The 12674-nt window shown below is 43.0% G+C and overlaps 1 protein-coding gene across 2 annotated transcripts in view; it reads right to left on the reverse strand.

Annotated features, from left to right (window-relative positions):
• The window catches only part of smchd1 (structural maintenance of chromosomes flexible hinge domain containing 1), a 206849-nt gene extending 196587 nt beyond the window's left edge, over nucleotides 1–10262 (reverse strand). Inside the window, exon 1 of one of the 2 annotated variants that reach the window (XM_059979642.1) lies at nucleotides 8144–10246. In XM_059979642.1, the coding sequence (XP_059835625.1) occupies nucleotides 8144–8488 (345 nt within the window). In that variant the 5' untranslated portion in view covers nucleotides 8489–10246. Of the gene's footprint in view, nucleotides 1–8143 lie in introns of both variants that reach the window. The other variant, XM_059979634.1, reaches the window with a different exon arrangement.
• Between the last annotated feature and the right edge of the window lie 2412 nt (nucleotides 10263–12674).

Here is a 12674-nt window from a genome sequence, read left to right on the forward strand (position 1 = left end):
GAGGGGAGGTGCTGAAACGCTTTGTCGCGTGTCTGGAAGAAGTGAAAACTTTCCTGGGCAGCAAAGGGCTCACCTTTCCTGAGCTGGAATAGCCAGAGTGGCTGGAAAAGCTACACTTCATGGTAGACATGACAGCGCACCTGAACACGCTGAACACAGCTCTTCAACGGGGTAAGGACGTACAGCCCTGCACATGTTGGAGGATGTTTTGGCATTTGAGCGCAAGTTGACAGTGCTTGCCAGAGATTTACAGAAAGGCACATTGTCTCACTTCCCCAATTTGAGAGAGTTCAAACAAGGTCACGACATGATAAATTCGGAGTATTTACATTCTGCAATCATCGCAATGCAAACATCGTTTGGGAAACGCTTCTGTGAGTTCAGAGAGGAAAAAAACACATTATCCTTCCCGGTCACTCCCCTAAGCATCGATCCATCCCTACTGAATATGACTGCATTGTCAGGTGTGAGTCAACCTGACCAAGTATGATAAATATTTTAATTGCCTATTATTTTACATATATTCATATGTTTTCATTGTTCAGTGAAAAAGTCCTTTTATTTTTCAGGTTGACAGCTGGCTGACATTATTTTTGGTTTGCTGCTGGCGGCAAATTTAAGTTTGGCGTTTTTCATAAATACAAGAAGGACTCAAATAGACGTTGAGTATTTTACTTAAAAGTAACCTTCAACCCAACGTCTTTTTTTCGGAGTTCAAAATGTTTTTGTTGCATGCAGAAATGTAATTTTGTTTTCTCTGCAGGAGTTCATCAATTTCATAAATGCAACACATTATAGTTTGTTTATACATAGCATAAAGGCAAAACAAAACATTGTATGCAGTGTTATTTCATTTTAAATGTCAAACGGGTTTTGCGGCTCCCAGTGTTTTCTTTTCTGTGGGAAACGGGTCCAAGTGGCTCTTTCAGTGGTAAAGGTTGCTGACCCCTGGTTTAGGGGATAATGACAAAAAAAAGTCTCTACATGCTCGAACAAGAAGTGCTGGAAGAGCACTTCCGGGTTTTTGCGATTTGCAGTTGGTTGAATTCGCGGATAAGGAGGGCTGACTGTACTTGTTATTCAAATGTCAACAGATTACAACTAGCTTTTTTTGCTGTTAAACCGGTTCCTCTGGTGCAGGGAGGAAGGCAAGTGTGAGGTTTAGTGTAGGAAAACTATCTAAGATCTCATTAGAACTTAGACTTGATGTGGGATCAGTGACCTCCGAATTAGCAAGGAAAAATGAAGTTACTTTGTTATAATATGTTTGGATTCTTAAAGTTTTTGTTTTTGAAAATACTTTTATTTTCTTTAATACTCCCAAGTTTTCCAGTATCTCCAAATGTCATACACATTCAAGAACTTAAAAGCCATTTGCATTGAAAAGGGGAAAGTGCAAGGCTTTGCAAACAATCAAAAAGGAGGAACCGTTTTTTCAACGAAGATATAATCATTTTATCACAAGAGGCCCTGTCCCTATGCAGACCACAGTGCAAATGTTGAGATGCTTTATTCTTGCATGATTGGTCTACTGTATTAACACTACAAATGTCTAGGCTGCGAACTGCTGGTGATGATTATGAACAGGGGGAAAGATATAGTCCAATGGCAACTAACCAAGCTCGAGACAAATTCATTGTCCACACCACACAACAATGGAAAATACCTTTCCAGAAATTATTCCTTGAATTTACGTCTTTAGGCAGTCTACTCAAATCCTTTTGATAACCCAATTCTTATGCCAGAAACCAACCTCATCACAAATATCCATGACAAATAATCTTTCCTTAAATAAAAACCAAGACTGTAGGAAATCCAGGAAGTATAGTTGCATTCCACTCCTCTACTCATCCTTCAAGCTATTTCATACTACTTGCTTTCTCAATAATTTTTACACAAGCATTCCATCTCAATCTGTACAAATTATTTGTCCACTAAATGTTCAAATTGCCACTCTCTTAAACTGACTGTATAGTCAGCAAAACAGTGTGGAAAAAGGCCCTTCAGTAAAAGTCACCCATTCTAACTGCAGAGTCCTTTGCCCACTTTTGGATCATATCCCTCCAAACGTCTCCAATAATAGTCATAGAGCAATATGGCACAGACACAGGTCCTTTAACCTAACCAGCTGATGCCAACTACTGTGCCTACCCAATTTCCTGCCTTCATCCCAAATCCCTCTAAGCCCCACTTCTCCATGTACCTATCAAAGTATTTCTCAAATCATACGACTGTACAGGCAGTCGCCGGGTTATGTACGAGTTCTGTTCCTGAGTCCGTCTTTAAGTCGGATTAGTACGCAAGTCGGAACAAGTACATCTGATATTATACAGCTTCAGTTAGTCAAACGTTTGTCTTAATATATAGCATATATTTTGCCTTTCTATGCATATAAAACACTTAAGAAACATATGTATTCCAATAATTAAACCACTGCGTTGCTTAGCTTTCATCGGGGCAGGCCCTTTCACATGCTCCATTATTCTCACTTTATCCGTTATCCTTTAAAATTGTTCTGACCATTGACCGACTGTAGCCTAATGTTTTTCCAATGACCAATGGTGTTTCACTTCTTTCCAAATGTTTTATTACTTCTACTTTATTTACAATTGTGATGACTTCCCGTCAATGGAACAGAAACGGGTGACGGGTCTCGAGTTCCGCCAAGTCCTAAGGACCACCATACTGAATTCCCCGGGTCCTAAACTCCACCGCACTGAGACAGGCAAAATGGGACAAGTGGGGGCTGTGCTGGGTTTGGGTATTTGATCCTCCACAATATTCCGCGTGAGAATTTAAACTGGAGGTGGCAGTGTTATTTTTTACAAGGTCGAGTTGCGAGCTTGACATCAACCCGGCAGATGGTACAGGAGTCACTGGATCGACATCAACCGGGCACGGGAGCGGTCTATCACTGGATCGAGCTCAGAAATCTCCATTCTCGAGCCCGGCGCTGATCTCACTGCGCCACCAGCCCACCAGAACGGGAAGGGGGCGGAGTCAGGGTAAAATCTTACTAAGAAAAAATTAAGCCAAATACAAAGTTAAACACTCAACACAGTGTCAACGGCAACGACTTAAAATGGCAGACGGCGTTCTCCTTCCTCAGTTCTTAAGTACGAGTTGTCCGTAAGTCGGACGTTCGTAACTCAGGGACTACCCGTACTTGCCTTAACCACTTCCCCTGGCAGCTTGTTCCATGTACTAACACCGTCTGCATATAAAACTTGCCCCTCCGGTCGCATTTAGAACTTCTCCCCCTTACCCTAAATCTATGCCTCCTAATACTGGATTCCACTTCTCTGGGGGAAAGAAGACTGTTACTATCCACCTCTCAATTCTAACCATCTCTATAAGGATATTCTCCAATGTTATAAAGAATAAAGACCGAGGCTGGACAACCTCTCTCTATAACTCAGACCTTCTAGTTCTGGCAACATTGTCACAATTTGTTTCTGCACTCTTACAAATTTAACCAAGTCTGTTCTATTACAAAGTGACCAAAACTCTGCACAGTACTCCAAATGTAACCTCACCAACAAATTGTACATCTAGAACAACTTGCATTTTTCTTGTGATCGCAAAACCCTGTTAGACTTTGGGAATGTTTGGTTCATTAGTGAGACCGACGGTTGGGGAGCTGCGTGCCCTCAGTTGTTGCGTGCTCCAGGCCCTCATGCCGCAGCATCACCTGTTGCAGCCGCTCGGGGAGGAGAAACCAGAGGCACAGTGGGCATGCTGGAATCCATCTGGGTTGGGGGCTGTCCCCTCCCATTGGTGCTGGATTCTAGTGTTTGCTGGCAGAAAGACAAGCTGGATTGCATTTGTTTGCACTGAGGGTAATAAGGAACTGCCTGGTGCTTGTTCTTGCAGAAACATGGCCCCAGGGAACACCCTGTGCACCATCAATTTTCAGGCTATGCCATTCAGTGACTTAAGAGTTATAGAGTCATAGAAAAGTACAACATAGAACAGGCCCTTCGGTCCATCTAGTCCATTTAAACTGCCTCCTCCCATCGACCTACACCTGCACCTTACCCATTCATACCCCTACGATCCATGTACCTAATCAAACTTCTCTTAAAACTTGAAATCCAGCTCACGTGCACCACTTACGCCGGCAACTCATTGCAATCTCAGCACCCTCTGAGTCAAGTTTGCCCTCAAATTCCCCCTTAAACTTTTCACCTTTCAACCTTAACCCATGATCTCCAGTTTTGTCCCACCCAATCTCAGTGGAAAAAGTCTGTTTGCATTTATTCTATCTATACCTCTCATAATTCTGCATACCTCCATCAAATCTCCCCTCAATCTTCTACATTCTAAAGAATAGTCATAACCTATTCAATTTTTCCTTATAATTCAGATCCTCCAGTCACAGCAAAATCCTTGTAAACTTTTTCTCTATTCTTCCAACCTTATTTACATCTTTCCTCTAGGTAGGTAACTAAAACTGCACACATTACTCCAAATTAGGCATCACCATCGTCTTCTACAACTTCAACATCTCATCTGTACTCAATACTTTTGATTTATGAAGGCCAATGTACCAAAAGCTTTCTTAGTGACTCTAACTACCTTTGACACCACTTTCAATGAATTATAGACCAGTATTTCAAAATCCCTTTGTTCTCCCACACACTGTGTAAGACATACCCTGATTGGTCCCAGTGAAGTGCATACCTCGCACTTGTCTGCATTAAATTCCATCTGCCACTTTTCAGCCCATTTTTCCAGCTGGTCCAGATGTCTCAAGTTTTGACAGTCCTGATGAAGGGTCTTTGCACGAAACATCGCCGTCTTTTCCATAGATGCTGCCTGGCCTGCTGAACCCCTCCAGCATTTTGTGTGTGTAGCTCTGATATTCTTGGGCTCCTGTAATTTCTGCACTTGCCTCCCACAGGGTCTGAAGGAACACCTTGTCAGGCCCTGGGGATTTATCCACCCTAACTGGCCTCAAGACAGCAAAAACCTCCTCCTCTGTAATTTTTTATTGGGTCCATGACCTGGCTTCCTCTTTGCCTCACTGCTATATATTATCTCTGTTTCCCGCATAAATGCAAATGAAAGGCTATCTGGAAAAGAAGATTTAGATAATAAAATAACACTTTAAAAAATCCATTTAAGATCTCCGCCATCTCTTTTGGTTCCATGCAGAGATTACCATTCTGATCTTCCAGAGGACCAATTTTGGCATTTGCAATTCTTTCTGCTCTATCTGTAGAATCCCTTGGGATTCTCCTTCATCTTATCTGCCAGAATAACCTCATGCCTTCTTTTAGCCCTCCTGATTTCTTTCTTAAGTGCTCTCTTCCATTTTTATATTCCATAAGTACCTGCCTATGCCTGCTGTGCATCTCCTTTTTTTTCTTAACTACGGCCTCAAAATCTCTTGTAAATCAAGGGTCCATAAATCTGTAATCTTTACCTTTTATTCTGACAGGTACATACAAGCATTGTACTCTCAAAATTTCACTTTTGAAGTCCTCCCACTCACCAAGTACACCTTTGTGAGAAAATAGCCTGTCCCAATCAACACTTGTCAGATCCTTTCTGGGACCATCAAATTTAGCCTTCCTCCAATTTATAATCTCAACACGCAGACCAGAATATCCTTTTCCATACTTACTTTGAAACTAATGGCATTAGGATCACTAAATATAAAGTGTTTCCGAAAACAAACTTCTGTCGCTGCCCTGTCTCATTCCCCAAGGGTAAATCAAGTATCACACTCTAGCATTGGGATTTCTATGTACTGATTTAGGAAACCTTTTTGAACACATTTGACAAAGTCTATCTCATCTAGTCCTTTCACAGTATGGAAGTCCCAATCAATATGTGGAAAGTTAAAATCACCTACTATAACAACCCTGTGTTTCTTGCAACTGTCTGTGATCTCTCCACAAATTTGTTCCTCTAAATCCCAGTCTGTTGGATGGACTATAATATAACCTCATTAACGTGATCATACATTTCTTATTCCTCAGTTCTACCCATAAAGCCTCGCTAGATGAGTTCTCTAGTCTGTCATGACTGAGCACTGCCAACATTTTCCTCGACTCTCAATGCCACCCCTCCACTTCTAATCCCTCCCACTCCATTGCATCTACAATGGGACCCAGGAATATTGAGCTGGCACTCCTGCCCCTCCTGCAACCAAGTCTCATCAATGACACAATATCATAATTCCATTTGTTGATCCATGCCCTGAGCTTATCTTCCTTTCCTACAATACTTCTTGCATTAAAATATATACAGTTCAGTATATTAGTTACACCATGCTCAACCTTTTGACTCCCGATTTTGTCTAAGGTCTTAACAACATGTTTCCACAACCTTTCCACTATCAGTTCTGGCAGTCTGGTTCCCAACCCCCTGTAACTCTGGTTAAAACCCCCATGAAGCTCTAGCAGATTTTCTCAACAGGATATTAGTCTCCCTCAGGTGCAAACCGTCTCTTCTATACTGGTCCCACCTTCCGTGGAGCAGAGTGCAATGATCCAAAAATCACCCTCCTCCTGCTAAACCAACTCCTTAGCCATGAGTTAAACTGTATGATCTTCCGATTTCTGGCCTCACTAGCACATAGCATAACCCTGGGGGTTCTGTTCTTTAACTTAGCATCTAACTCCTTAAACTCACTTTGCAGAACCTCTTCACTCTTCTTACGTATGACACTGGTACCTACTTGGACCACGACCCCTGGCTGCTCACTCTCCCACTTAAGAATCTGCTGACTCGATCCGAGATGTCCCAGACACTAGCACCCGAGAGGGAACATACCATCCAGGAATCTCACTCTCGTCCACAGAACCTCCCTAACAAATATCCTGCCACCACAACTCACCTCAGCATCCTCCTTGCTTCTGAGTCACAGAGACCAATGGTGTCAGAGACCTGACTGCTGCGACTTCCCTTAATAATCCACCATCTCCCTTTTTGCCCAGGACATTCCAATTTCAAAATTCTATTTTTCCCCTATACATCTATACTGATTTTGTCTACAATACTCTTCAAAGTGCATTCTACTAGCAGCAGTATTTTTTATAATGTCAGAATAACAAAGCTACATCCCAGTTTACCTTTTTGTTTGAATAAGACTTAAATAACCAATATTTTTTATTCTATACACATTATGCTTGTCTCCCCTATAAAACCTCAGGAACATATGATGTGTTGGTGTTTACTCTAGGGTTTTATTTATATTTTATCATTCTATTGTTAATTTCATAAAATTTGTATTTTATTGCAAGGACAATTAGCATGTTTATTTTATTGACAGCTGCCTTGCTATTGTGTCTCAAGTTTTTGCATCTGTCAGGTACAACGATCCCCTACAAGTCTACTTTCATGGTCTTGAAGATCTTTCAGCATTTGCTTTCCTCAAGAACACTACCTGGCATGCTGGTAGAAAATCGAAGAACAAGGAAAAAAATAAATAAAAGTAGGATTTAAAAAGATAGATTCACTGAGTTTTAGGAGCATAATAGCAAAATTTGCAATCCAAGTAGCTTAAAGCTCAAAACACAGCGATTCTACAGGAGCTGAAAATCTGGAGCAATACGCACAAAATGCTGGAGGAACTGTAGAGTCATGCGACCATCTACGGTGGGAAATAGTCGCGACTCTGAGCAGAGACCTTGATCCACAGATGCAGCCCGACCTGAATTCCTCCAGCATTTTGTGTGTGTACCTTAAAACCACGAATCGTACAAAACTGGAAATTACCATTCTAAAGGCACTTCATTTTAGCAACTTGTTTCAAGGCATCATCCAGAACGAGCTGCGCACTACGTCAATTCCACTGAAGCACACGGAAAGAGGGCCGGAACTTGCTGAGAAATACCAGCAGACCTGTTCTGACATTAACCGACTCCGACAGTCGCAAGGTGCCCGGGAAAACCCCAAAACCTTTCCGTCCACTTTTCACACTCCAGTGCGGTTCGGGCCATCGGCGGGGGAATTAAAAACACGGCAATGAAACCGTAACTGCAGGGAACCTCGAGACGAACATCTCCCCCAATCTCCTATTTACGTTAGTGAGTTTAAGCATCTCTTTCAGCCTCCAGGGATGAAGCAGACCAGTGGTGCTGAGGGTGATCAGGCCGCGGGGATCCCCGTGTTTTCCCCTCCCTCTATTTACCCGACACACGGCGCTCCTGAACTCGGTGTACGTGCTGCTGCTGCTCAGCTCCAAGGATTTCTCCGAAGAGTCTCCTAGGCGACGATCGAAGATGAAGATTGTTCTATTCTTGTCTTTGTCTTGCTCGGCTTTCGCCGCGACCACAGGACGCGGTGGTGCTGCAGGTGACGGGTCCCCCGATCGCCCACCACTCTCGGCCGCCGCCGCCATTTTCAGGAACCTCCAACTCGCCGCAAGAACCCAGTTTGATGGAGACCTCGCGTCACTTCCGTCACACCGACAATCGGTCGCAACTGCCACTGCACGAGCGAAGGCGCGCTCTTTCGCCATCCAATGTTGTTTCATGTCATCTCTAGTGGACAAAGTTCAGAGTAATTTTTATTATCAAAGTACATACATGTCACCGTTTTCATTTTCTTGTGGGCATACTCAACAAATCCATAGAATAATAACTATCACTATCAATGGGATGTTCAGCCAGAGTGCAGGAGGCAACAAACTACAAATGCAAAAAGAAATAATGATATAAATAAGCGATCAATTTAGAGAGCATGAGATGAAGAGTCCTTGAAAGCCAGTCACACACAAAATGCTGGAGGAACTCAGCAGGCCAGGCAGCATCTATGGAAAAGAGTATAGTCGACATTTCGGGCCGAGACCCTTCATCAGGACCCTTGAAAGTGAGTCCACTGGTTGTGGGGACATTTCAATGATAGGCAATGAAGTTGAGAGAAGTTATCCCCTTTGGTTCAAAAGCCAGATAGTTAAGGGGTAGTAACTGCCTGAACCTGGTGGTGTTGATCCTAAGGCTCCTGTAGCACCTTCCTTGTGGCAGCAGCAAAAAGAGAACATGGGTGGTGGGGGCCCCTGATGATGGATGCTACTTTCCTGTGGCAGCATTTTATGTAGATGTGCTCAATGATTGGGAGGGCTTTAACTGTCATGTACTGGGTCATATCCACTACATTTTATAGGATTCTCTGTTCAAGGGCATTGGTGTTTTCATATCAGGGTCTGTTACAACTAGTCAATATACTCTCCACTATGCATAAAAGTTAGTCAAAATTTTAGATGCCATGCCAAATCTTTGCAAACTCCTAAGGAAGTAGAGGCACTGTCGTGCTTTCTTCGTAATTGCACAATCTTTCTTTGTAACTATGCGAGTGTAAAGGAGAACAAAATAATTGTTATTCTGAATCCAATGCAGCAGGTAAAAAACACAATAAGATAGAGAACACAATAATAACAAATACATAACATAGCTTATATACATTGATTGTATGTCCACAAGGTGATGCTACATATAGATATGCATAAGGTGACTAACAGGAACTCTCAGAGTTGACAATGACATGTGAGGCAGAAAGAAAATAAGCAGTTTGATTCATTTTCTCTTGGTAGACAAATACTACTTTCGTTAAACATTTTCCCTTTTAATCGGCATTAGTCAATTTCAAAGTTTCTCCTTAACTAATTAGCCAAGTCAATGCTGTCCAATTGCTATCTCCAAGCAGCCTACATAGCACTCACCAGTTTCATTTGGAGCTTGATAACAAATTGAGTGCATACCAAGTCATGGTAGTCACCAGCTGGTTTATGACCACCATTGTAGTTCAGTGGAAAAGGAATTTCTATTGTATTTCCAGCTTCATTTAGAAATGTTGAAACTCATTAATTCCAGAGTGCTGCAAATTTATGATGTCTTTACACTCAATTCAACATGTCTGATCCAATAATAGAACTAAAATCATTAAATACCAACTCATTCAGTTTTTTTCTCTACATTTCTCATTTATTCATTATTTTCTGCTTTAAGTGTCAACAAATGGAAAAATTTGATGATACGTGAAGAAAATTACATGGTTGAAAATCATTAAATGCTGCTCTCCAGATCACAGACCTTGATGTTTTAATAGAGCAAAGGAAAAATTCAGTGTTTTAACTCTATTATAGGATATAAAGCAAATCCAGTCGTACTTAAATAGAAGTATTCTGTGATTTTGGATATATGCAAACACACGTTAAAACAAAATTCACTTTTAACTTGAATTCACATGTCTCGAGGTTCGATTTTGTCATTTAAAAAAAAATTGGATAGGTATATGGACAGGAAAGGAATGGAGGGTTATGGGCTGAGCGCAGGTAGGTGGGACAAGGTGAGAGTAAGCATTCGGCAAGGACTAGAAAGGCCGAGATGGCTTGTTTCTGTGCTATAATTGTTACATGGTTTTCAAAATTCTTACTTCAGGTTGATATATTATGGGAAGTATTCAAGTCAATCAGACTAACATATAAACATAAATTTAAATAGTGTGTTTGAAATTACGTTGAAGCAATATATGTTTTATATTGGAGAATTGTGAATACTTTAAAGACTTTTAAATGCTTTCTGCTATAATGAAATATATTTTATAGCATTCTCTTATTTTAGTACTATTGTTTTCAACAGCACTGCAACAATGAAGTATATCAAAGATCAAAGTGTATTATTTAAATGAGCTCCAATCTCCTTATCTTACTATGTTTTTTTACAATTACCCTAAATATATTTTTCTACACAAAATTAACTCTGTTCATGCAACATGAATATGATTAAAGGGTATTGATTAATTAGAATTGGGTTGCTCTACTGTGTATATGAAGTTTATTATTATAGGAAAGTATTATGTTGATCACAATTCCACTAAAATATAAGAAAATATTTATTTGCAACTACATTTTCAGCTTGTTACAGTGCTTACTTATAGTCTTCTGTCTATTTAGAGCCACAGAGTCAGAGAACAGTACAGCACCTTTGACTCAGATTAGGAGAAATGGGCAAATAGGTGGCAGATGGAATAGTGTATTGGGAAGTACATGGTCATGCACTTTTGTAGAAGGAATAAAAGCACAGAATATTTTCATCAGGGAAGAAAATTCAAAAACTCAATGTGCAAAAGGACAGGAGTTCTTGTGCATAACACCCCAAGGGTTAATTTGTAGGTACAATTGGTGGTAAGTAAGGCAAATATAATGTTAACATTCATTTTGAGAGGACTACAATATAAAAGTAAGGATGTAATACTCAGGCTTTATATGACACTGGCGAGGCCTAACTTTGGAGTTTTTTGAGCAGTTTTGGGCCCCTTATTTATGAAAGGATGCCCTGGAGGGTTTGAGTCGCTGCTGTCAGAGGGGCCACTGATTCTAGTTGCTGCTATCGGAGGGGCCGCTGCTTTGAGTTGCTTCCCCAGAGGGGCTGCTGGTTCGAGTCGCTGCCTTCGGAGGGATCACTGGTTAGACTAACTGCCTTCGGAGGGGCCGCTGGTTCAAGTCGCCGTCATCGGAGAGGCCGATATTCTGAGTTGCTGCCCTCAGAGGGGCTGCTGGTTGCAGTCACTGCCATCAGTGACTTGGTTCCAGTTGTTGCTGTTGGAAAGGCTGTTGGTCCAAGTTGCTGCCCTCGTAGAGGGCCACCGGTTTAAGTCGCTGCCCTCAGAGGGGCTGCTGGTTTGATTCGCTGCGTTCAGAGGAGCCACTGATTTCAGTCTCTACTGTCGGAGGAGGTCACTGGTTTGAGTCGCTGTCCATGGAGGGGCCGCTGCTTCGAGTCACTGACCTCGGAGGGGCCGCTGATCGGTGTTGTTGCAGTCTGAGGGGGGTCACTGGTTTGAGTCGCTGTCCATGGAGGGGCCGCTGCTTCGAGTCACTGCCATTGGAGGGGCCACTGGTTCATGTTGCTGTCCTTGGAGGGGCCGCTGGGTCAAGTCTCTGCCCTCGGAGGCGGCCGCTTGTTAGAGTTGCTACCCTCAGAGGGGCTGCTGGTTCCAGTTGTTGCTGTTGGAAAGGCCGCTGGTTCAAGTCACTGCCCTCGGAGGGGCTGCTGGTTCGAGTCTCTGCCCTCGGAGGGGACCGCTGGTTCGAGTCACTGGTGTCAGAGAGGCCGCTGGTCTGAATCACAGCCCTCAGAGAGACCACTGGTTGAGTCTCTGCTGTCAGAGAGGCCGCTGGTTCGAGTCGCTGCCCTCGGAGGGGTTGTTGGTTCCAGTTGTTGCTGTTGGCGGGGCAGCTGGTTCGAGTCACTGCTGTCAGATGGGCCAATGGTTCGAGTTGCTGTCCTCGGAGAGGCTGCTGGTCTGAGTCACAGGCCTCAGAGGGGCCACTAGTTTGAGTCTCTGCTGTCGGAGGGGCTGGTGGATCGAGTCGCTGCTATCAGAGGGTGTCACTGGTTCAAGTCACTGCCCTCAGAAGGGGCTGCTGGTTTGAGTCACTGCTCTTGGAGAGGCTGCTGGTTCGAGTCTCTGCCCTCGGAGGGGCTGCTGGTTCCAGTTGTTGCTGTTGGAAAGGCCGTTGGTTTGAGTCGCTGCCCTCGGAGTGGCCACTGGTTTGAGTCACTGCCCTCGGAGTGGCTGCTAGTTCAAGTTGCTGCTGTCGGATGGGCCATTGGTTCGAGTTCCTGACCTCGGAGGGGCCGCTGGTTCAAGTCACTGCCCTTGGAAAGGGCCGCTGATTCAAATCGCTGCTCTTGGAGAGGCTGCTGGTTCAAGTCACT

Source organism: Hypanus sabinus, chromosome 1 (assembly GCF_030144855.1).
Source record: "Hypanus sabinus isolate sHypSab1 chromosome 1, sHypSab1.hap1, whole genome shotgun sequence".
NCBI classification, from domain to species: domain Eukaryota; kingdom Metazoa; phylum Chordata; class Chondrichthyes; order Myliobatiformes; family Dasyatidae; genus Hypanus; species Hypanus sabinus.